At 42.2% G+C, this 26,572-nt stretch overlaps 2 protein-coding genes across 3 annotated transcripts in view; one reads left to right on the top strand and one right to left on the bottom strand.

Moving 5' to 3' along the window:
• Positions 1-3,389, top strand: part of LOC309365082 (histone-lysine N-methyltransferase SETMAR) — a 307,480-nt gene extending 304,091 nt beyond the window's left edge. The window contains exon 3 of the mRNA XM_081903222.1: positions 1,472-3,389. Within this exon, the coding sequence (XP_081759348.1) occupies positions 1,472-2,272 (801 nt within the window). The 3' untranslated portion in view covers positions 2,273-3,389. The remainder of the gene's footprint in view (positions 1-1,471) is intronic.
• A 2,824-nt stretch (positions 3,390-6,213) lies between these two features.
• Positions 6,214-26,572, bottom strand: part of SUMF1 (sulfatase modifying factor 1) — a 76,965-nt gene continuing 56,606 nt past the window's right edge. The window contains exon 9 of one of the 2 annotated variants that reach the window (XM_081903074.1): positions 6,214-6,666. In XM_081903074.1, the coding sequence (XP_081759200.1) occupies positions 6,631-6,666 (36 nt within the window). In that variant the 3' untranslated portion in view covers positions 6,214-6,630. Of the gene's footprint in view, positions 6,667-20,618; positions 22,777-26,572 lie in introns of those variants that run through there. The other variant, XM_081903073.1, reaches the window with a different exon arrangement.

Below are 26,572 nucleotides of genomic sequence, written 5' to 3'. Positions count from 1 at the left end.
TTTGGAATAGACATGATACATCAGAAATTTATTCCTCCCAGTCAATTTGTAGTGAAAAATCATTGCAAATTTAAATTTGGATTAAGTATGGCAGGGAAAGGGGAACAGAATAAGAGACTTATGGAAATATTTTACTTTTCAACATCAACACAATCCCTTCCAGAATATGTGTCATCTATTTCAGGGATGGGGAAACAATGGCCCAGTTCTCTGAACTGTTAAGGTCATAGTGAATATGAATCTGCGGTATTAGCTACCCCAACTACACTCAGCTTTCCTTTGTCTCTGAAAATGAAACCTAAGAGGATATGATCACTTCCTCCCAAGGTTCCCAGTACTTACACTTCGTCAATCAACTCCTCCCTGTGGGTGAGCACCAGGTCCAAGCTAGATGATCCCATTGTTGCTTCTTCCACCTTCTGGGAAATGAAACTAGCAAAGCTGTGATAAATCAGTATGTACATTATCACAGCCACGTATTGATGAAAATTAAATAGGAAATATGGGACGCAGGTGGCGCTGTGGGTTAAAGCCTCAGCGCCTAGGACTTGCCGATCGAAAGGTCGGCGGTTCGAATCCCTGCGGCGGGGTGCGCTCCCGCTGCTCGGTCCCAGCGCCTGCCAACCTAGCAGTTCGAAAGCACCTCCGGGTGCAAGTAGATAAATAGGGACCGCTTACCAGCGGGAAGGTAAATGGCGTTTCCGTGTGCGGCTCTGGCTCGCCAGAGCAGCGATGTCACGCTGGCCACGTGACCCGGAAGTGTCTCCGGACAGCGCTGGCCCCTGGCCTCTTAAGTGAGATGGGCGCACAACCCCAGAGTCTGTCAAGACTGGCCCGTACGGGCAGGGGTACCTTTACCTTTACCTTTTAAATAGGAAATGCATTAAACTTCAACCATCTCCTTTCTGTATTCTGTCATGTAGAAATAAAGCAAACTTTATTTCACATTCTTCTAATGTTCTTAAAGGATCCATTTGCCATCCCAAACACGCTGAATCATGGCTGGTCCCTTCAGATAAAATTAGAAGCATGAGATTTGTGTGGGCTTGGCAGTGTAATTTTATCCTTGCTTTGGCTAATGAGCTACTTTAAGGGAATTAAATTATTAGTGCATCCTCAGCCATTCCATGTGGACTAGCACCTGCGTTGTAAAAATAGATCTCCGCAGATATCCTCTAAGGAGCAAGGCAAAATCAAAAATGCAAATGCAGAAAAGCATTTAGTTGTGTATGCTTGTAAACATCAGGATGTTTACATTTCATATGTTGATGTGTATTTCAGCAAACATACTGACAACCTTGAATGGAGAATTCAGCTGTATATGTATTTACCCAAAAGTAAGTCCTGTTGAGCTCAGTGGTGCTTTCTTCTCAGTAGACATGTATAGGAGTATGCACTATTTGTATCATATGCTATGGCTGGTTTTTTTTAATGTAGAAGACACTACACAATGATCCGTTTTCTTTTGCAGTACAGCCCAGATCATGTGGCTGGAGAGGGAGGAGGACCAGACCCATCTGAAGTCTCCCTTAATGGCTGCAGCTGTCACTCCTCTTCCTGTCTTGCCTCCACGTGTTCCTGCCTTCATTATGGGGAAAACTATAACAATCAGTGCATTAACTGTGAAGGAAATGAACTAGATTTTTCGAAGCCTGTTTTTGAATGCAACACTATGTGCCATTGTGGAGAGTTGTGCCAAAACAGGGTGATTCAAAGGGGCTTGCAATTCCGGCTTGAAGTCTTCAAGACTGCCAAGAAAGGATGGGGTCTCCGCAATCTGGAGTTTATACCTAAAGGAAGATTTGTTTGTGAATACGCTGGGGAAATACTCAGCTTCGGAGAAGCATGTAGAAGGATACAATTGCAGACATCAAGCGATTCAAATTACATTATAGCAGTAAGAGAACATTTCTGCGACGGACAGATAATGGAGACATTTGTGGATCCCACTTACATTGGTAATGTTGGTAGGTTCCTGAACCATTCCTGTGAACCAAACCTCTTTATGGTCCCTGTCCGAGTAGACTCAATGGTACCTAAATTGGCACTTTTCGCCAACCGTGATATTTGTGCCAATGAAGAACTTTCATATGATTATTCAGGTAGATACCATAATTCCTCACCTGAGAAAGATCAAGAAGAGCTGCAGCAAGTGGAAGTATCTAAGAAACCCTGTTACTGTGGGGCCAAATTATGTGCAAATTTTTTGCCTTATGATAGTTCATTATTCCACAAAGATGACCTAAGAAGCCGTGCTGTAGAAACACTCTGAGAATAGAACCAGTAGTATGTAAAGTGTGTGTGTGTGTGTCAATTACATTGCAAAAATACTAATGCCCTATTCTGGTATGAGGGATCAGTGCATGGAATCAGCATTCCAGACAGGTAGATGATGGAGGTGTATTTCCCTATCTAGCATTGCAATGCTGGTTGAAGTGGCTGGATATACCTTTTGATGCACATGGAACATGTGACTTCCCAGGCCACTACTAGCTGTCACATTTGACTAATTGCACCCAGCCAAAGCTGGATCAAGGCCTCTCTTCCTGAATAATCCTTTGGGTACTTAATGAACTTTCAAAATATATTGCTGTGGAATGAATGACTCACCATATTTATATCCAGAACCTAAACCTAGAAATGGGACATGATGATTTCATTGAAACTTGCTTTTGTGTACATGTGATTAGCAGTACATACGTATAACTAGTAATTTTCTGGTCTTGGATTGTACAGCAATAAGTTATTCCCCTTCTATATCTTGTTCTAGTCATAAAATGATAATGCATGGCTCTCCATAGGTTGCTGGACTGCAACTCCCAAGATCCCTGAACATTGACCATGCTCGCTGGGGCTTATGAGTCCGACAATATATGGATGACCACAGGTTTCCAACCCCTTTGGTTAAAACATTAGGGACATAACAAATGAATGCCAGTGTGACTAGATTCCTCATCAGACCTAAAATCTATCAATATAATTTTATTTTATGAAACAGTATGTGTATACTATTAACGCTTAACATAAGCTGCTCTCTCATATACCTTTGCAATCTGCCTGGGGTTATCACCAGGCCCTTTTCCCTAGTGACTTGGTAATCTCGAATGACTGTCTAATAGGCAGTCCACTGAGTTCACACCCATCATAATATCTAAAGTAAGTTACCTCTATCACTACCTCCTTTAAATATCCTTTACTTTGCTGATAAAAGCATGGATGTGGGTTGAGATTTATTATGCATCCGGACCAGAAGGCATCAAGTATATGAGCCAGGTATTTTATTTTATTTAGGCAACAAAAGCAACTCTGAACATAAACAAGTGAGAATGTGCAGCCATTCAGTAAAGAATAGGAAATAATTCTACCCAATAAACTGGCAAAATATATGACTCTCCTTTCCACTCACCATCTTGCTCATCAACTTTTCCCCTGCCCCTTTTTACTGACTTGTTTAACTGTCCTCAACAGATATTCTCCACTGATCACATTTTCTGAGTCTTCCCACCATTCCATCTTGCTCTCTTTGTTGCACTTCTACAGTCCTGTTTTCAGAAACACATACTGCCCTTGCCTTTTCTTGTCTCTGTTGCAGTCAAGTAACATAAATTATACCTAGAGATTATTCTAATAACTCATGTAGTGGGGACTGGAGGCAGAGCTTTGCTTCTGTCTTGGCCATTTTCCTGCCTTCTTTGAATCTCACATTCCTTTCCCAGAATGGAAATGTGTCAATCAGTGCCCCAACCTTGCATACCAGTAGAACAAATACCCTGATACTGGTGTTGAATACACAAGAATGTATATTATTATGATTAAAAATGGTTTCCCACCCTTTCAATTTCGGCTCTCTCTAAGCAGAGAAAGGAAATATATATATATATATATATATATATATATATATATATATATATATATGCTTTCGTAGATTTTCACGGGTACAGGAATGCAGGTTTTGGTGTCCTCGGGTGTCTTCCCGTGTAAAAGTTGGGGTGTCTAGGCGGCGTTTCGACGAGGTCTCACTCGTCATCTTCAGGCTGGTGCTTTCGGCTTCTTGTTACTGGAACAAGATCTGAGATCCTGCTCTGTTCCAGTAACAAGATCTGGAACAAGATACTGGAACAAGATCTGAGATCCTGCTCTGTTCCAGTAACAAGAAGCCGAAAGCACCAGCCTGAAGATGACGAGTGAGACCTCGTCGAAACGTCGCCTAGACACCCCAACTTTTACACGGGAAGACACCCGAGGACACCAAAACCTCCATATATATATATATATATATATATATGAATGAAGCCTTATTTCTGTGATCATTCAAGTCTGCCTTCAATAAAAGCCAAGGGGCCTGTTTTCTTCTTTTGTGAATTTTTCAATCTGACTTGGAAGCAGCAACAAGCTGAATGTGCCCCTGTCTTGTTAAATGCAAGGAGCTTCTTTTAATTAGATTCAGAAGCAATACAAACACAAGTGAGTGAGAAGATTAAAGATTTTATTCTAAACAGCAAACATTACCAAGCAAGCACTTCAATCTGCCACTGGGAAGCCCTCAAGAAGTGGCAAAGTGACCCCCAGGTAGCCTTCAGTTTTTTCACGACCCTCTGGCCATCAGTTCATGCACGAGCTTCTCAGAACTATGCCCCAAAACCATCAAATTTATAGATAGCTAACTTGTTAGCCTACGTGCCTTGCCTGACTAGCTAGTGCAGATTATTAATTAGCTAGCCCCCTCTTCCAATACCGCATGTTCTTCCAAACAATGTCTAACATCAGAGAAGGTACCCTGCATTATCACTTCTTCCTTCCACCAGATTATACATTAAAGGCTGATCTCAGCCACCAAATAACTTCAACAAGAGATAGGGGACGTAAACAGAGGCAGGAAGAGATGACCATGTCAGATCATTAAACTCAAAAGACAAATATATTTGTATACACCCCCCATATAGCCATCTGTTAACACGTCTAGTTATTCCTGAGATGGAGATACGGTTTATTATAAGGCATTAAAAAAGGAATGGATAAAATATTATACTGTGATGATGCCCATGTTTAAACTATCTGTGTTTCAAGCCTTAAAGACATGAGCCCTGCTGGATCAGACCAAAGGCCTCCCTCATCTAGTATTCTGGTTCCCACAAAGGACAAACAAATGTCACTGGGAAGCCCACAAGTAGGACACTGGGATGATAGCTCTCTTCCACTGTTTTCCCCAGAAACTGTTAGGAACATTATACTGAGTCAGGCCCTTTCTCCACCTGGCTCTGTATTGTCTGCAGTGACTGGCAGCAGTTCTTCAGTGTTACAAATAGGAAATCTCTCAGCTCTACATGGAGATGCTGTGGATTGAAATTGGAGCCATTCCTCAAGTAAAACAGATGCACTGCCTATGAGCTATGGTAGGGTTACCAGACATCCCCGCTTCCTGGGGACAGTCCCCGGATTTCATCTAATGTTCCCGGGGAAAGTGGCAGCGGCAGCCACAGCAGCCCAGAGCCAGTTGGCTCTGGCTAGCTTCAGGAGCTGCCCACTACCGTGTTGCCCGCCATTTTGCCTCGCTGGAAGTCCCCATATGATGTGTTGCGCACAAGACACATAGGGAGACTCTGAGTAGGGGCTGAAGAAACAGTGCTGGGTGCCGTCGGCAGGGTCATTGAGCTCGGGGTGCCGCTGCAACTTGGCACTCAGCTCGCTGTCGGCACCGCTTCCCAAGGCTTGGGCTCTGGTTCAGCCTCAGTGCTTGGGCAGCTGCGGCTGCTGCTCAGCTTCACCATTGTGCTCCTCGACTTGCAAGTGGTGGCTCAGCTTGTTGGTGGATGAGAGGTGAGCAGGATAAGAGCTGATCCGGCCCAAGCGTGCCTCCTCCCGCTCGCTTGCTGCTGGCTCTGCCCCGGACCCGCTGACTGGGCATGCCACAGCACGGATGGGCGGCCGCTGGACGATGCCTGCGCAGGAGACGCCCAGACAGACGGCCAGGGCAGCAGCAGGAGGGGGGGGGTTCTGCTAATGCTTACTCCCAAGTAAGCCTGTAGGGGATTGCAGTGCAAGGAGGGAGGGAGAGGGGAAGCACGGCTAGTGCTCCAAGAAAGGCTGGGGCCGCGCAACAGAGGAGACCACAGAAGATAAGATATTATTTCTCTATTTTTTAAATAACCTTTTCCCTCTTTTAAAAACATGTTGGTTGATTGATTGATTGATTGATTGATTGATTGTGTCCCCGGATTCATTGAAATAAATCTGGTAACCTTAAGCTATGGCCCTTACCCGCCAAGAGCCATGCTAATCCTTGCAATGACAAGCATCCTAACTAGCTCGGCATCTATCTGACTTTGTAAGATAAGTCTGAACTGTCCCCTTGATTGCATCTCTGCTGCAAAAGCTTGGGTGGGGATATGAGCTTGCCAACCACCCACTTTTACCACCAGGCTGACTCCTGAAGCAAAGCACTCCCACACCAGCAATTCATAACAGCTTCATTACCGCAAAAGACCTCGTGTTTCGGTGGATGGAAGGGAAGGTGGAGGTGGGCAGAGGAATCTCATTTTCATCGCAACTCCATATTGTTAGATTTTTTTAGCTGGGAAAATACAGTTCCTCAGCAGCCGAGTTCTGCTCTGGATCAGCTGTGCATTCTAGTTAGTAAAGGAAAGTCCCATAGTCGTTAACTCCGTTCTTATACAGAGGAAACAAGGAACAAATGGGGGAGGGGATGTTGGAGAAAAGAGAGAAGTTTGTTCTCTTTGAGGATAATGGGTGTTGCTCTCATTTCCGGTCTGCCTGTGACAGGTTTACTTTACCCAGTACACTTTTTTTTTTGCAAGACAAGTTTGGGAAACCAACTGGGTCACAGTGGACAGATGAAGATTAGCTAATCTTATCATAACATAACTGCAACCATTGCCTTTTGAGGCGCCACGTAAGCAGTCTGAAATTCAGTGCCCTGTCAGACATTTCCCTTTTTGTTTTATACACTGACATGTGCCCATTGTATTACTTTAAGTATTAACCACTTTTGGGGAGGGACCACTTCCCCCTTTAAAAATGAACGTTCACTTACAATGTAACACTTCAAACTTTTCCTCTTCCCTTTTTGTGTCAAAATCCACAAGCACAAACAGCTTGCGTCGTCGTTATAAAGACATTCAGAAGTATTTTATCTGCTTAGATTTTTGATACAGAATTATTATAATTATTACAATTGTGTGTATGGGTGCACATGTATACCTTTAAGAACACAGGAAGAGCCTGCTGGGTCAAACCTTGTAGTCCACTGTCCTGTTATCACAGTCACCAAACAGATGCCTGTGGGAAGCCAATTCCAAGCGACTGGTGTTCAGAGACATGCCCCTTCTAATAGTGGAGGTAGCCATTGTTATCATTGTCCACAATTTCTTTCTAATCCTTTTTAAAAGCCATCCTAGTTTGTGGGTGGCCCTTCTGTGGGGGTGAGTTCCATAGCTGAATTATGCAGTGTGTGAAGTGATTTATTCTCTCTGTCCTGAATCTTCTGACAAATTGCTCAGCCACGATCGAGAGTGGCACTTGGAAGTACTTTTCAGATAGCCTCCAACCCCCACAAAGTGCAGAAACTCAGAAGACGTTCCAATACTGTGTGTGTAATATGCCAAAGAAAATAGGCCAATGTAGCAAAATAAGTTAACATACAGTTAAAGGTAAAGGTAAAGGCACCCCTGACCATTAGGTCCAGTCGTGGCCGACTGGGGTTGTGGCACTCATCTCACTTTATTGGCCGAGGGAGCCGGTGTACAGCTTCCGGGTCATGTGGCCAGCATGACTAAGCTGCTTCTGGCGAACCAGAGCAGCGCACGGAAACGCCATTTACCTTCCTGCTGGAGTGGTACCTATTTACCTACTTGCACTTCATGCTTTTGAACTGCTAGGTTGGCAGGAGCAGGGACCGATGCAGGGATTCAAACCGCCAACCTTCTGATCGGCAAGCCCTAAGCTCTGTGGTTTAACCAACAGCACCACCCGCGTCTCTCAACATACAGTTAGGCAGGTCTAATGATTATGATGCCTTTTCTGGAAAAACGAGCTCCTTACTAGGTCGGAGCATCCCAATGGAGAAATGCAACTTGGCTGCAAATAATTCTCTCAACTACACCTGCTTTGTGCCTAAGGGCGTAACCTATGACTGCCACTGAAATGAATAATGGTTTTGTGCCAGGACCAAAGCCAAAGCAATTTGTTTCATATAGCATTTGTAGTTGTGGTTTGGATTTTATTTTTTTATTGACTGTGCTGTTTGTACCTGCCTTGGGATCTCTTCATTGGCAGGAAGAAGAGATCTTTCAAACAAAGAAGTGATATGAGCAGTGCAGAAGTCATGTACTTCACAGATAATGTTACAGTTGGGGTGAATGCAGCAAGTGTGATGAGCAGGGAAGGAAAGCAGCAGCAGAGTCAGCTGTAACTCTGCATCATATTCAAGGGTGAAATCAAAAACACCCCCTTTATGAGCTTTGGCTTTAAGCAGCTAAGAGTCAGTAACAAAACTACAGTTCTTCTGTGGTGTTTACTCCAGGCTTAGTTCTCAGCAATAACGTGAATACAGTATTGCCTCTTCTAAACCACCATAGTTTTCCTAAAGTTTCTTTACTTCTGAACCAGTCTTTTAAAAGTGTAAAAAGAGAGCTGCTCTTTCTGAGCACAATTCCAAGTGTTGGTGCTGACTTTTAACGCCCTAAACGGCCTCGGGCCAGTATAACTGAAGGAGCATCTCCACCCCCATCATTTTGCCCGAACACTGAGGTCCAGCGCTGAAGGCCTTCTGGCAGTTCCCTCACTGCGAGAAGTAAAGTTACAGGGAACCAGGCAGAGGGCCTTCTCAGTAGTGGGCCCGCCCTGTGGAACGCCCTCCCATCAGATGTCAAAGAGATAAACAGCTATCTGGCTTTCAGAAGAAGGCAGCTCTGTTTAGGGAAGTTTTTAAAGTTTGAAGTTTTATTCTGTTTTTAATGTTCTGTTGAAAGCCGACCAGAGTGGCTGGGGTATGTATAAACATAATAATAATAATAATAATAATAATAATAATAATAATAATAATAATATCAGTTCAAAGGCCCATCTGATCCATCTTTCTGTTATCCCATTGGCCAAACAGCTGTCTGCAGGAAGCAGCTCTTAAGCCCAACAGAACTTGTGATTCCCAACAGTCATTCAGAAGCTTACTGCCTCCAATACTGGAGATTTGCTGTGACACCTTAATGCTGCCATTCTGCTACAGGGCAGCAAGACAAATAGTGCAATGCACTCCTGAGTTCCTCACCTCCGTATTCCTTTCCAAACGTAAGGAATATAGCTGTGTCTTTCATCTAAAAATTGCAGAGGTCATCAAATGAAATCTGAGCTAGCGGGGCTGAAAGCTTTCAAAACAGTAAAGTAATTTCATGACCCTGCTGATATTTAAACATAGTATACCAGGGGGCAGTTCTAGTGGTATCCAAAGATGACAAATCACTTTGTTTATACATATCTAGCTGTTGTTGCTTTTTAATTCCTGCTCTGCAGAAGACTTCCTGTATCAATGAACATAGTTTACTGAAAAACCATATGAAAGAATTGACTGCACTATCCTTTAATACCAGGTTTTGATTTGGCCATGCAGAGCTGGCTTTGTTCTACTAAGCAAATTTTTAGCAATATTTTCTCTGGTATGGACACCAGTCAGAATCAACAGTTAAAGAGGTGCAGTGAAGCTCCTATTTCTACCATCTGGAAGACTTGCATATAGGTGCACCTTAGAGTTTGCTCTAAGCATAATAAATCTATTTGGAAAATACAAAATAAATAGTGGAATAATCTTGTGGCAGAGATTCATGAGAAGCAGCTGCGATCTCTCTTATCCCTGCCTCAAACTCGAAATCATAGCCCCTTCTCACAAATCTCTATTGCAAAACTGTCCCACACTTTCCCATGTATGATCTAAGATTTATCATGCTTAGATAACTGTTGTCCTCCAGATGTTGCTAGACTCCAACTGTTATTGGCCTTTGGCTAATTAAACAATCTATGTCCTTTTAAACTGGGGGTGGGTATGGTTTTTGATTGTTACTATGGTATGTAAAGGTAAAGGGACCCCTGACCATTAGGTCCAGTCGTGACTGACTCTGAGGTAGCGGCGCTCATCTCGCTTTATTGACCGAGGGAGCCGGCGTTTAGCTTCTGGGTCATGTGGCCAGCATGACTAAGCCGCTTCTGGCGAACCAGAGCAGCACACGGAAACACCGTTTACCTTCCTGCCAGAGTGGTACCTATTTATCTTCTTGCACTTTGACGTGCTTTCAAACTGCTAGGTTGGCAGGAGCAGGGACCGAACAAAGGGAGCTCACCCCATTGCAGGGATTCGAACCGCCGACCTTCTGATCAGCAAGTCCTAGGCTCTGTGGTTTAACCCACAGCGCCACCTGCAATATGGTATGTATTGTTGTGTTTTTATATTGTAAAGCCCCCTGCGATCCTTGGATGAAGGGTGGTAATAATAATAATATCAGTCCCAGTCTTATGGACAACAGATAGATTATGGGATTTGCACTCCAGACATCTGGTTCCTCACCCATGTTTCCACTCATTTATTCCTAGAGTGTGATCTTATTATTATTTTCCCTACCTTCCACAACCCTCAGTGCTACACTTTCGTCTTCCATAGAATTTATTTTTTTATTGAGGGGGTAAAATAAAAATGGCATTGAAATGCCGTTTATTGCTTATAAATTCTAAGATGCATGGAGGACGACCCAGAGGGATAGACATAGATCAGCACAGGTAGCCACTCAACCAAAAAAATAATGGTCTAGTCAGGGCTTTGGGGTATTTTTTTTACCCGCTCAGATGGTTCTTTCATAGCCATTTTCCATAGGCTCTCTTGAGCCTTTTCCATAGGCTCTGTTGAGCTGGGGATAGCTAGAGTAGCAGACTAGAACAAAGAGAGGTTTACAGCAGCAGCTGATTTGCTGTACATTCCTCCCTGTGTTAGAACCTAAGGGCAGACTCATTCCTTCACAGCTGCCAGCACCAGCCATAGGCAGTAGTAGTGTGTGTTTCGGGGTGCTATTGGAGTTACTGCTGCATATGGGGGATGGGGAATGATTGCTCCTTCCTGTTCACCCACATAGACTCGACCTCACCACCCTGCTGGCCCAACCATGTCCAGGTAAGTGTCAGCAGGGTGCACCACTACTGGCCACAGGAGTCTGCCAGGTCCTGCTCCCTGCTCGGCTAGCTCAAGATATTTTGCTGCCTGAGGCAAAGGAGAAGATGGTACCCTCGCCCAATCCACATACAGAATTCAAACAGATCAGCATGCTGATGTGACCTGGGTGATCCTCCATTGCACCTGAGGGCAGCTAGTTAGCACAGGAACTATAGAGCAGGCTAGCTCAGGGGGAAAGAATGGCAAGCTGCTGTGGTCCCCAGCACCAGCTGTCTGTCTCATGGCCAAGTTAGCCCTGGGTCCCTTCCTTAGTACAGTGGTACCTCGGGTTACATACGCTTCAGGTTACATACGCTTCAGGTTACAGACTCCGCTAACCCAGAAATAGTACCTCGGGTTAAGAACTTTGCTTCAGGATGAGAACAGAAATCGTGCAGCAGCAGTGGGAGGCCCCATTAGCTAAAGTGGTGCTTCAGGTTAAGAACAGTTTCAGGTTAAGAACGGACCTCCGGAACAAATTAAGTACGTAACCAGAGGTACCACTGTATCAGAATGCAAGTTTGTAACCTTAGGATACACCAACAACCACAGAACGGAAAAAATGATGAATTACCTACCCTTAACAAGAAAATTTTCAAAAAGTTCATTACTCAGATGTAAAATGTGACAAATGTCTTCTAGAATATTCTCTAAGCAGTATCTAGGTGAATGAAGTGTCTTTGTTCATTCCATCTCCAACAGTCTGCCCCTCCTAATTGGTCCCTAGATGTTGGACTACAACTCCCATGATCCACTTCCAGCTTAGTCAATGATCAGAGAAGATGGGCGTAATAGTCCATCAACATCTGTAGACCCAAGGCTGAAGAACAGCCCTGACTTACCAGGTGCTGCCACAAACTAGGAGTTCTCTGACTGTAGGATCAACAAATGCTGAGGGACTAACTTGGTTTCCTTACCTACAGTTTCATTCTATTAAACATACAATTTTTCAAGAGATGAAGGTTGCAGTCCTATATTCACCTTAGGGTAAGTCAGTTTCCAATGTAAAACACAGGCTTTCTGTGTAAAACTGGAGCTGGGAGTTCCAGGATGCCAGAGAATCAGCTATCTTGCTCGCCTCTGCTCACCCAATACGTACCATTACCATTACCTCTTTAAAAGCAAGATTGCAAAGCCACTTCCATGCTGGCAAGGAGGTGGGGTTGCGGGCATCACGCCCCTCCCCCCACACACGGGGGCTGGCTCCAGCCCCCGCGGCGGTTAGGCATTGGTGGGGGTACAGTCCTATAGTTATGCAAATGAGGGGGGAAGGAACGTCATCACCTTCCCCCAGACAAGGGTAGTCTGGTAAAAGATTCCGGGGGGCGTGGCCTTGTCCTAAGCCTAAGGAGGTGTGGGCCCATGGTACGCCCCCACGCGGTGACGCCAGGGGGAGGTCCTAGTTGACGTGCCCCAGCAGGACTCCTCCCACTGGTGATTAACCCTTCCGGCTTTTAGCCGGTTAATAGTTAGGACCAATGCCTAAGGCCAAGATTGCTCAATTCCTGTAATCAATAAAGTTGTGGCCTAATTTGACCCACTAACCTGAATTCTTGTGTCCTGTGTCTTTATTTCTTTGGGGGGAGGCGGGAACTTGCCACGCAACCGACAGACACCAGAGCAAGAGAGAGATGTCATGCTTACCAAATGCATAGCTCTACAGGCATGAAATCACAAGCCACTGGTTCAGAAGCCATCCATTTCACTTGTGTTCTGATTTTACAGATGAGTGGGTAGATCCAAGAGCAAGGCTTTTCAGACTTATTCATAAATATATGCAAGAGCCTTTAGTCCCATACAAGAGATTTGTTCAGCCATATGTCAGGAGCTTGAAGGGAACATTTTGTTTTGTTTCATCCTGGTGGAATATTAAACAGCAGAAAGTACCAGGAAACCAATGCTTTGAACTATCTATAAATGTTCTAAAGTAGGATTTAGTAACAACTGCATTTCTTTCAGCACCCCTGCTTCCCAACTATCTTTCAAAATTAGATTTATTTGAAGAATTAATATTCTGCTCTGTTAAAAAGATGTATCTTCATAGTCTTGAAATCTACTAATTGTAGGGATTAAGCACAAAAAGGCACATAGAAATTTAAGATTAGATATGATTAGATTAAATCTAAGATTGGACCTTTCAAAATACTTAATTGACTTGGGTTCGGCTTGTGCATAAACACACACTCAATTTTAAGCATAAACGGACATAGTGGATCTAGAGATTACATTCAGATTGGCTCATGCATTTCTCTTTTTTTATAATAATTTTTATTAGTTTTCTAAACATACAAAACATACAAAAGACAAACCAAACACATATACAAAAACATACAACAAAATTTGACTTCCCCATACCTCCCTTTCACCGCATCCTTATTTTACCTTTTTTTTTTTTAGCAACCCTTCAGTCAATTTTCTAATCAAGTCTCTTTTAGTTTTACTTAAGATTAACATTTACAGCTGTAATTCTTTGTTTCTTACCCCTTAACATCTTATCAGTCCACAATTTTACAACAATTTTTAAGATATATTTTAAATTTTCCCCAGTCCTCCTCCACTGTCTCTTTCCTCTGGTCACGGATTCTGCCGGTCATCTCTGCCAGTCCCATATATTCTGTCACCTTCGACTGCCATTCTTCCAGAGTAGGTAGTTCTTGCATCTTCCAATACTTTGCCAACAGAATTCTTGCTGCTGTGGTTGCATACATAAAGAATGTCTTATCCCTTTTTGGTACCAGTTGGCCGACCATGCCCAAGAGAAAAGCCTCCGGTTTCTTTACAAATGTCCACTTAAGGACTTTCTTAATTTCATTATAGATCATTTCCCAGTAGGCCTTAATCTTTGGGCAGGTCCACCAGAGATGGTAAAAGGTGCCTTCAGTCTCATTGCATTTCCAACATTTATTATTGGGCAAATGGTAGATCTTTGCAAGCTTGACTGGGGTCATGTACCACCTATAGATCATTTTCATTATGTTCTCTTTCAAGGCACTACATGCCGTAAATTTAATACCGGTGGTCCATAACTGTTCCCAGTCAGCAAACATAATATCATGACCAATATCCTGTGCCCATTTAATCATAGCTCATTTGACCGTTTCATCCTGTGTATTCCATTTCAGCAGCAAATTATACATTCTGGATAGATTCTTAGTATTGGGTTCTAGCAATTCTGTTTCTAACTTTGACCTCTCCTTCTGAAAACCAAGTTTCCTGTCTTGCTTAAATGTCTCATTTATCTGACGATAATGTAACCAATCTCGAACTTTGTGCTTTAACTTCTCAAAACTTTGAAGCTTCAACTTTTCACCATCTTGTTCTAAAATTTCACAATATTTAGGCCAATTAGAGTCCATGTTAAGTTTTTTCACTGCCTTAGCTTCCATTGGTGACAACCACCTGGGGGTTTTACTTTCCAATAGATCTTTATATCTATTCCAAACATTATACAGTGCTTTCCTAACAATATGGTTTTTAAAGCTTTTGTACACTTTTACCTTGTCATACCACAAATATGCATGCCAACCGAAACTGTTGTCATATCCTTCCAGATCCAAAATGTCTGTATCCTCCAGAAGTAGCCATTGGGCTCATGCACTTCTCTTTGCTCTCTCTTACTGTGTGTGATTAGTACATAACATTGTAAACTGCTTTGAAGGGTTCTTTTTTTTACATTCAAGCAGTGTATAATTTTTATGAAATAAATAAACGGCACACTAATAACCAGACTTGTGCCAACAGTAAGGCAGACTTTCTGGCTTTACATTGTTAATCAGAAATGGACACTGACCACCTGCTTTGATCGTCCCCTGCCAAGAATCAGATAAACCAGGAAACTATGGCTTAACACAAACCAGGGATCATTTATTGTTGCTCCTTAACAAGTCACAAGAAGCCATGGCTTGTTGTTGGTTTGCTGATGGTGGCTTGCTCAGGAGCAGCAAACCAAGAATGCTGGTTTGGATGTACTACAAAGCCAAGGCTTCCTGGTTTGCTCATCTCACTCACAACCAGGGGGGGAGAGAAAGAGAAGCAATCAAGTACACTGTTCATTCCTGCTAACCCAAGATAGGCAGAAAATCTGCATTATCATGGCATACAAAGGAACCAAGGTGAGAAAAGAATCCCTCTGTTTAAGGGTCTCTTACACCTAAATGATTTGCATATTAAATAGTCAGATTGAGCCACATCTGTGCTATCACAACTGGGAAATTACTTGCATAGTGCAGGAATAGTGCCCCCCACATAGTTGCCATTATGCTGGTACATTGTACACATCTGTGGTCTAAACCACAGAGCCTAGGGCTTGCCGATCAGAAGGTCGGCTGTTCGAATCCCCGTGATGGGGTGAGCTCCCGTTGTTCTGTCCCAGCTCCTGCTAACCTAGCAGTTCGAAAGCATGTCAAAGTGAAGGAGATAAATAGGTACCATTCTGGCGGGAAGATAAATGGTGTTTCCGTGCACTGCTCTAGTTTCGCCAGAAGCGGCTTAGTCATTTATGGGCATACACAAGTAATTGCTAGATACACCAGCAGGAAAGACCAAGGAATGGTTTTAAGCTTGTAAATAGGTTTTGCGTTGACTGAGACAGGTTGCAGGTTGTGGGTGTAGTGCAAAGCATCACTCTGTGCCAGTGGAGAAGCAGGAATTGTAATTTCATCATGAAATCCTATTCATACTTGAGAGCAAGCCCCACTGAACATAGTGAGACTTACTTCTGAGTATGCATGCACAGGATCAAGTGGTTTCCTCAGATTTCAGGGTGTAGCTGAATGAACTTGAAGGATGGGAGTCAAGGTTCTACCCACCTAGTTGATTCTCAGTTACTGTTGCATGAATCAGGGTTCATAACTGGAGAACTGCACTGGGGCACACTTCCCAACACAACTTGCCTCCTGCAGTGTTATGCCACAGCACAAACAGGAAAGCCTTTGATGATAACTTTAGACGGCAAACTTGTGCAATCAAAGGCTACGGGATGATACAACAACAGCTGAGCACTTTCCGTTATGATCAAAACAACTCCCTCTGACATAATCTAACACAACAACAAAATCCCCATCTCCATCTTTCCACGTCTCCAAATCTTGCTGGGCACTTCTTCCCTAGGAGAACACAGAGCAATTTGCTAAATTCACAGCTGGACTGACAATTACTTAGGACAGGAAATGCCACAAACGCTGAATAGCTAAGCAAGCAAAACTCTAGCCCAATGCAAGAATCACAACTGGGAACAGAGTGTTTAATTAGAAGCCATGATTTATTTATTTTGATTTTGTATTTTGTATTTTTATTTTTTTATAGATATTTATTAAGGTTTTTTTAAAAAGAAAATACAATAATAATAAACATTATTGCTTTGTTTTAACAAAGTTTCGTAATATTCTTGAGCTTCCTCACGTCTCCCGCTCCCATTTACATCTTTAATAATTTTTGTCAAGCAAATTATCATCTTATTTCCAAATCTATAACCACCTGCTTAAATATCAATTCTTAATCTATTTTAATGATGGCCGATTATTTATAACCAAGCATCCTTCTTAACGTTCCACTAAATCACAATATTTCTGCAGGTAGGTCTTGAATTTCTTCCAATCTTCTTCAATCCTTTCTTCTCCCAGGTCACGGATTCTGCCAGTCATCTCCGCCAATTGCATATAGTCCATCAGTTGCATCTGCCATTCTTCCAGTGTGGGTAGATCTTGAGTTTTCCAGTTCTTAGCAAGTAGTATCCTTGCTGCTGTTGTTGCGTACATGAAAAATGTTCTATCTTTCTTTAACACCTTCTGGTCGGCAATGCCCAGAAGAAAGGCCTCTGGTTTCTTGGTAAAGGTATACTTAAACACCTTTTTCAACTCGTTATATATCATTTCCCAGAAGGCCTTCACTTTAGGGCAAGTCCACCAGAGGTGAAAGAATGTTCCTTCATTTTCTTTACATTTCCAACATTTGTTATCAGACGAATGGTATATTTTGGCAAGTTTAACTGGGGTCATGTACCATCTGTATATCATTTTCATTACATTTTCTTTCAAAGCATTACATGCAGTGAAATTCAACCCAGTGGTCCACAACCTTTCCCAATCCTCAAACATAATGTTATGCCCAATGTCCTGTGCCCATTTTATCATAGCCGACTTAACCATTTCGTCTTGCGTATTCCATTTCAGCAGCAAATTATACATTCTTGAAAGTACCTTAGTCTTAGGTTCTAACAGCTCTGTCTCCAACTTCGATTTCTCCACCTGGAATCCTAGCTTTTTATCACTTTTAAAAATTTCCTTAATCTGAGCGTAATGTAACCAGTCTCGCACTTTATCCTTCATTTTCTCCATACTCTGCAATTTCCAGTTGTCCCCGTCTTTTTCTAACAGTTCCCAATATTTCGGCCAGTAGGCTTCCATATTGGGTCTTTTCCAAGCCTTAGCTTCCAAGGGTGAAAGCCACCTCGGAGTTTTATTTTCTAATAAGTCTTTGTATTTTGTCCAGACATTAAACACTGCTTTTCTGACAATATGGTTCTTAAAGGCCTTGTTTATCTTAACTTTGTCATACCACAAATATGCGTGCCACCCAAAAGCATTGTTAAAACCTTCCAAATCTAACACGTCAGTGTCTTCAAGAAGTAGCCAATCTTTCAGCCAACAGAAAGCTGCGGCTTCATAGTACAGCCTTAAGTCTGGCAGGGCAAAGCCCCCTCTTTCCTTTGCATCTGTTAGTATCTTAAACTTGATTCGGGGCTTTTTGCCCTGCCAGACAAATTTAGAAATATCTCTCTGCCACCTCCGAAAACACTCCGTTTTGTCCACAATTTGCAATGTTTGAAACAAGAACAACATCTTTGGCAACACATTCATCTTAATGGCAGCAATTCGGCCTAACAAAGAAAGTTTCAATTTTGCCCAACTTTCCAAGTCTCTCTTAATTTCAGACCAACATTTTTCATAATTATCCTTAAATAGACTCAGATTCTTAGCTGTTATATTAACCCCTAGGTACTTTACCTTTTTCACCAATGATAATTCTGTTTCTCTCTGAAACCGTTCTGACTCTGCATCTGTCATATTTTTCCCTAACACCTTCGTTTTTTGTTTATTTAGCTTAAATCCTGCGACCTGTCCAAAATCATGTATCAATTGTAAAACTCTTTTCGTACTAGATTCTGGCTCCTGCAATGTCAAAACTAGGTCATCTGCAAAAGCTTTAAGTTTATATTGTTTCGCTCCGACCTCAATCCCCTGCACCAGCCGGTCACCTCTAATCAAGTTCAGGAGCACCTCCAGGACTGAAATAAATAACAGAGGGGAAATCGGGCAGCCTTGTCGTGTTCCTTTTTCAATTTTAAATTCTTCCGTTACCACATTGTTGACTATCAATTTGGCTTTTTGCTCTGAATATATTGCGTCAATCCCATTTTGAAAACCCCGCCCCGCTCCCATTTCTTTTAAATTTCCCTTCATAAATTTCCAAGAAATGTTGTCAAAGGCCTTCTCCGCGTCTATGAAAATCAAAACTGCTTTAGTGTTTATATTTGTTTGCAAAAGTTCCAAAATGTCTATAATGTTCCTTGTATTTGCAAACATATGTCTTCCTGGGAGAAAGCCTGCCTGATCCTTATGAATTACTTCATTCAAAGCTCTTTTAAGTCTGCTTGCTAAAACATCAGCAAATATTTTGTAATCCACATTTAAAAGGGAGATGGGGCGGTAGTTCTTCAGTTGTGTCTTTTCAGTTTCTGATTTTGGTATCAACGTGATAAAAGCTTCCTTCCACGATTCCGGCGCCTTCTTTCCCTCCAAAATTTCATTGCTGACCTCCATCAAAGGTTGAATCAAATAGTCACTCATTGTCTTGTAATACTTGGAGGTCAGACCATCTGGTCCTGGAGATTTGCCCAGCTTCATGTTCTGAATGGCATGTTCAATTTCTTGTCGTGTTATTTGACTATTCAGGAGTAGTCTATTTTCTTGTGTAAATTTTTTAAGACTATGTTTTTTCAAAAATTGTTCAATCTCAACTTCATTTTGCGGCCCTTGGGTATATAGTTTCTTGAAATATTTCTGGAAGGATTTTCTAATTTCCACAGGGTTCTGAATATTTCTTCCTTCAATTTATAAATTTGTTACTATATTCAACTTTTGTCTCTTCTTCAACTGCCAAGCCAGCAGTTTCCCACATTTATTTGCCGATTCAAATGTTTTTTGTTTCATTAGCTTAATCTTCCATTCTATTTCCTGATTTATCAATTTAGAATATTGTGCCTGATAAAGTTTAATTTCTCTCAGAATCGGCTGTGACTTCGGATTTGCTCTTAACTTCTTCTCTAATTCTCTTATTTTCTCCAAAATCTTGTCTTTCTTTTCATTTTGTTTCCTTTTCTTAATGGCATTCTGTTGTATTAAGAACCCTCTCATCACAGCTTTACTTGCGTCCCAAATTGTTCTTTTTTCCACCGTTGTGTACAAATTTATTTCGAAATAGTCCTTCAAAGCTTTTTGGGCCTTTTTCATAATCTCCTGATCTCTAAATAAGTTGTCATTCATCTTCCATCGAAAGGAACCGGTTGGGAGCAGTGTCAAGTCCATTTTCAAGGCGTTATGGTCGGAGCAGGTCTTTGGGCAGATTTCCACTTTCCTGACCTTAGGTGCCAGACTTTGTATTTTTTAAAAGAAAATTGCAGGACCAGGAAGAAAAAGGGGAAGCACTTTTCTTGCCCAAAGAAACATGGAAAACAAAACCCATTGCTTGATCCAGGCAACAATCTTGACTGGGTTGTCAACCTTTAACTGTATTTGCTAGAAAGCGGAAGATGGGTGAAACTGCTAAATAATTACCAATGGATTTCAATATGAGAGCCAGTATAGTGAAGAAATCCCTGAGCATTATAGTGGCAGGAATGAGCAGGAATGAGTGCTGGACATGTTCAAATTTCTATGCTAAACTGCTGGCATGAACTTCTTAATGCTTTTAACAAGACAATTAGATACAGAAGTGTGTTACTAATTTCTCTGTGTGTATTTGTGGTAAAGGTTTGCTTCATACTCTGTGCATTTTGTGAAAACTGGCATCTGAAGATGCCCTTGCAGAGGTCGTTGTGGGTAGCTGGTGGCTTTAGTGATGATTAATATGAGGTATAAAGCAGTGCCACTCTTGCAAAAAGTCATCTGTTGCAACACAAGCTCATGCTACTCTTATCTGCTTAATTAAGCTTCCCTGCTAACAATGTAGTCTAGACAGTACCAGATAGTCAAAGCTATTTCTTCCTCAGTTTTCCAGCAGTTTGCTATAACTTGCCCCACTGTCAGCAAAACAAATACAGGGCTGGCCCTACCATTAGGCAGAATGAGGCTGTGGCGATTGTTAATCCTTCTAGCACTTTAACATCCTTGTCTCATTCACCCCAGTGAATGAGACTTCCATTTTACACATGGGAACCAAGGCCAAAACTATCCAAGCGTGTGCTGTTGATTAACTTAGTTCATCTCAGTTTTGTGCTATTTACTAGGCCACACCATGTGCAGCTATATACAAGTTAATACTGGCAGTTTCCATTACACAGAAGTCACTTTGATGGTTTGGGTTGGTTATACTGCCAAGGTCAAAATCTGTACATTTACTACCCAGAACTCAACCATAAATGGTTTTACAGTGAAAATGTTTCTGTGGTATCCAGTTCCATTGTACCAAAACACCAAACAGATACGATATCCTTCTTTGGAAGAAGAATGGAAAACAGAAGAATAGATAGGCAAAAATGAATATGCTACTCGAATTAAATGAATTTAAAAACCATGTATTTTACAGCATCATGAAATGTGAGAAGCTTGCAGCACACCAGCTTGCTTAGCATTAACAGATGCATAATTCATATGATTAGAAATATTTTGTCAAATGTGGGGAACTTGTGGCCCACCAGATGGACCCCCAGCAGCCAATGGTCAGGCATGACAGAAGTTAGAATTCAACAACAGCTGAAGTGCCATAGGTTCTCTATCCCTAAGTAGTAATGGCATTTCAGGGGTTAACAACATGGTGCCCACCAGATGTGCTTAAGACTCCAACTCCCATCAGCCCCATGGCCAATGGTCATGAATGTCAGGAGTTATAATCCAGAAACATCTGGAAGGCACTTCATTGGTTATGCCTGATTTATTGTATTTCTTACCTGAGTAAGGTTCCTGAGTAGGTTACAACTACCTGTATATAAAATGCAGAATCAAAATAAGTTAAAAGTTAAAACCATTTACAACCAGAAAACTAGTGTGTACACACACACCACACACACACACACACACACACACACTTTATAGTGACTAGAAACAAGACAGAAATTTTAAATTCTTACAGCAAAACGTTGTGGCTTCCACCTTTATCAGTTCTCAGACCAAATGACATCAAAGATATTCGTTAACTGTTTCAAAATTCTATAGCTAGGTCTCAGTATTAGCACATTTAAGCCTCACAACTTATTTTCATCTTCATTTCCCCTATCATTATTTTTTATGTATTCCCCCCCCCCACTGACTAGAGAAAGAACTTTTTGCTGTTCTGCAAAAGGAGAATGCTTAGTATAAGTCAGTGATGTGCAAAAGTTCAATGGCAGTTTGGTAGGAAATATCCAAAGACACCTAGAGGGTCCAGGTTTCCCACCTCTGGTGTACACTGTGTCTGATTTTCACCCTAGCCCTCCTCATTCCACACACCAACACTTCAGATGTCCCTTTCATTCAACCAACAATCACATTTGGTCCAGAAATGCCAACGTTACTCCTAACTAAATGTATATAGGTTTCAATCCTTAATGAAAGTACCTTAGATTTGGCAACAAGGATAAACTGGAAACATTAAATGCATTGTTTGTGCACATTTTTCTAATTTGGGTCATTTGTAGCTCCTATAAGGATTCTACGCACTCTGTGAAAACAAATTTGCAACTAATTCATACTGTATACACTGATGCCTGCATCTTTAGGACTGTGATCCCCAAGGCTAATTAAACCAAAGTTGATTCCAATATTGCAGGAAGTTGGCCATATCTGGTATTGGGGGGCCACTTGGAAGCCACACACTGAATTGTTATTAAAAGAAATAAAGCAGCATTTCACTTCCTGCTTTGGTAAATCCATCTCCTAGTTGAAGCCAATTGCCTCTAAACATTTCTTTTCCTTATTAAGAGAGAAGCCCCTCAATTCATGGCCATAATTCTTCTCGGTTCTCAGACGTAAAACAACAAAGTTAATACTCCATACATCAATGCTAGATTTCCAGAAATACAAATGGAAATCCAGCCCGTTTCCCCCCTCTCGCCAAGGTTCATTAAAGCAGAAAGTTCAGCATTTCAATTTTCATCTTTCCAAGAAAGACATCCTTCACTGAGCCACGGTCCTTCTCTTCCTTAAGCGCTTCTCGCCTCGGGTGAGATCTTTCGGTCCTCCACAGCTGCCAGCCAGCCTTTGTCACTTTAAGTAGTCAGGCAGAGTGTCAGCAGCGCAGCGGAACCCCAGGTTCGAAGCAGAGCTGTCAGGGGTGTTTTGGCTTCGGGCTGTGCATCGATACCTATAGCAGTAGGACTGAGAGGGACAATAGTGACATTACCACGGGTGTCAATTAAAGGGTGCCAATTCATTAGCTGAACATGGCAAAGTAGCTCTGCACTGGGGAGATCCTATATCAGCAACAAGGAACATGTGCGGTAGCCTCCTAAAAAATTGGTGCCTGCCTCAAATGAAAAATCATAAACTAGATAAATTAGCCCGTCTTCTTAAGGGATGGTCTTGACAGCCTGCCTCTTTAGGATGAGAAGAAAAATGGTTAGGTTTTCTCCTGTGCACTACTGATGTAAAGGCTTGGCACCAGTTTCGCATTTCATGGCTTTTTCACTCAGGCAAATATTACTGGAGCTCAACTCCAACAAGCAAAACAACACCTTCTGACTTTAAGAACATCCTCCAACTCTACAATTTTAGAAGAGTTTGGATCTGATATCCCGCTTTATCACTACCCGAAGGAGTCTCAAAGCGGCTAACATTCTCCTTTCCCTTCCTCCCCCACAACAAACACTCTGTGAGGTGAGTGGGGCTGAGAGACTTCAGATAAGTGTGACTGGCCCAAGGTCACCCAGCAGCTGCATGTGGAGGAGCGGGGAAACGAACCCGGTTCCCCAGATTATGAGACTGCCGCTCTTAACCACTACACCACACTGACTCTTTTTTATGGTTCTATTTTGGAAATGGTTCCAGATCATCCAGTACCCAGACTCTCAAGTAGTCACAGATTGGACCCCTTCACTTTTTCTGCCATAGGAGACTATCAAACCTGTAACGTTTTCCTAGGTGTATAATTCCCCTTGCCCAGCAGCATCTGTGGGAAGACGTAGTCAAGCCAGGGATGCTTTTTATGAGTCTCTTGGCTCGTGATCTGAAACCCCTTTAGTAGTCTGGGGTCTTGGTGCCAATGTTTTACCACCTTTGGATGAGCCTCTAAGAAGAATTGTCACTTTCTCTCCACTTTAGCTTCTTTTAAAATCCTCCTCCACACTTTTTGCCCTTTTTTAAAAAAAATATTCTGTCATGGACTGCGCCTCCCTAGCAATCGTTTCAATCTCCTTGGGGAGGCCTGCCTTATCTTTTGAGAAGTGCAGCTGTAAGAGAATGATAGGAATTTTGTTGCCATAGTGATCTCAGCCCCTTGTAATCCTTTAGCATATCTGCTGCGGTGATATGTAAGGCAGCAGTATCTGTGTGATACAGTGATATATTTAGAGATGGGGAAGTGGTAACAGAGAAATGCTGTTGGTGTCCATACCTGATGTCCACAACCACATACCTAGTAGAGATTCTGGGGTTATGGGGTCTATCTGTAATACACACACACACACACACACACACACACACACACACCCTCTAATACAGTTAATGGGACACAAATTTTTGTTCCATAATTTTGCAATTGCCTGTTATCCCTATTATCTGAAAACTTTCCAAATTGCATCCAAATGGATTTGAACTAGGGGAAAAAAACCCTCATGCTTACAGAGCACACAGTTTCAATATTTGTTACCTGCTCACCCCCAATCCACTGCAGCCCTCCAAAAGATGTGCTGCTGAGAGTTGATGATACTGAAGGTGGTAGGAGTGACTGGCAAATGCTTTTCACTAGTGCAAAGCACCCATTGGATACAACCCATTAATTCAAAATAAATCCCAATATCTTATTTACATAATTATTAAAACACATTAAAGTCAACAAAGTTGCCAGTTTCAACAGGCTGGAGTGTATTTACCTGAGAATACTTCCAACACATCTGTAAGTGTATCTGTAACCCTACTGTAGGTATGTGCTTTAAGCATTTGCAAGGCTGGCTCAGCATGTACAGATCCACTGAAATCAACTCATTTGGACTTTAATAGATAGCTGTGAGCACTGGCTACAGGTTGCACAAGAGAGAAAACCTTAGTTCATGGGGCAAAACTCAACCACCTATTATACAGCCAAACGCTTTCTATTGATCCTGTTTAGAAGCTATGTGATAGTATAGCAAATTTTAAAATCCAATTATCCATTACCATTCACAGAAAGACATAAACCTGCATTTCTTGTATGTGTTTGCCACAACCACCCACCCACCAATCTGCATTTGATGCAAAGACTAGGCCTGCTGTCCTGGGATTCTTGGGAGGAAGAGTGAGATACAAATCTAATAATATAAAACAAATAATAGACCACTGGTTTGTTTGTTTGTTTGTTTGTTTGTTTGTTTGTTTGTTTGCCAACAGAGGCTTATCTCAAAATAGTTACGCACATTATCACAATATACCATGTAAGATCTTGATTAAAAGGGCCATCTAGTGCCTAATCCTGCAGCACATAATCACATGTGATCACAGCTGGATCACTCATAGTCTATAGCCAGTAACCCCCAATGGGATTTATAGCTTAATAAACAGATTCAACCTTTCTGTCTGAGCTGTAGCCCAAAATGTTTACTTAATGACAGTGATTAATGATAATGACCGGATGCACTTTGTAAGGCAAATCCATAACTGGATTTGGTTTGCCTGTGGCCACCCTATTAATTTGTGGCAGAAGACAGAAACTTACCGAATAAGGCAGAGGGTTCTGCTTTCGGTTTTTCGTGTTTGACTATCTGAGCAGCACTACATTTAGAAAAGCCAAACATTTCCTTATGTGACTGATTAAATTGATACAGTCAGCAGTTGTTGGGACGCATGACATCAAGATGACTTTTCCCATTAAACGAGATCAGTCATCAACACTGACTACTCATTTTCCTTCTGCATTAAAACTCGGCTCACGGGTCAACAACTGACTTTGAATTAAGATGACCTGGAACAGAGAGGTAATGACATGTGTCTAGGAGAATCTTATTTAATTGACTGAAAATTTAAGAAAGAGGAAGGGTGGACCATACAGCTGTGCCCTGGGATTTCAAAAATTGCCAGTCAGTGTAGAGATTCAATTAATTTGATATAGCAAGGATGGGCTAAAAGTGACATGCCAGAATATACAATACAACCATCAGCTACAAGACACACATCAGTGTAATTTCATATCTCCCTCAGCTACTGTTGATGCTGAGAATCCTTTCCCTCCGGAAGCTTCTCTCAAACTCATCACAGCCCCAGTTTTCTTTACTCCGTCTGCCCCTGGTCATCCACTGCTTAATCTATTTCCCTTTCCCCATTCCACAATTCCCAAAGCTGGGCCTGTAGCCATAAGTTTACTGCTGCATTCCTCCTTCTAGCTTTAATATTTCTGTACCCAGAACCTGTAGGCCGTTCACGTACCTCAGTAGGCAAGCTCTGTGTATTATGGTCATTTCCTTTCCTGACCAGCAAAATCTAGCTTCTCCTCAAGAGTATCACTGTTGCTGTGCTCTCCTTTGGACGCTTCTGCTGCTCCAACACACCCTGCCGTGGATTATTGCTGCTGCTGCAGTGGGAGCGCTGACTTCCTTGCATCACCCTGCCACTTCAAGCCCGTGGTCGCTCCCTCTTCTCACTTACAAGTTCATTTTGGACACTTCCCTTTCCATCTCTGTGTTGCTGTGGTATGTTGTCATTGTGCCTGGAACAGCCTCCCGCAGTGCCTCCAAGAGACCACCTCCCCTATTTCTCTTAAGTGCTTCCTCCATGACAAACTGGGGGGCAGCTGCAGCACTGTAAGACTCCAGGGCCTCCATGAATTGGTGGGCAGAAGGGAGACTGTAAACCAGCCCGCCACAATTGGGCAGGTGCTTTACCCTCACATTGAAACAAACAGAACGGGCAACCTAATCATATTCATGCACTGCAGAGGGCTTGAAGTAGATCACCCTTGGGATCCCTTCCAACTCTACAATTCTAT

This window comes from Podarcis melisellensis, assembly GCF_964234715.1.
Source record: "Podarcis melisellensis genome assembly, chromosome: 2".
NCBI classification, from domain to species: Eukaryota; Metazoa; Chordata; class Lepidosauria; order Squamata; family Lacertidae; genus Podarcis; species Podarcis melisellensis.
The sequence above is the reverse complement of the archived record's forward strand: the minus strand, read 5'-3'. Positions and strand labels throughout refer to the sequence as shown.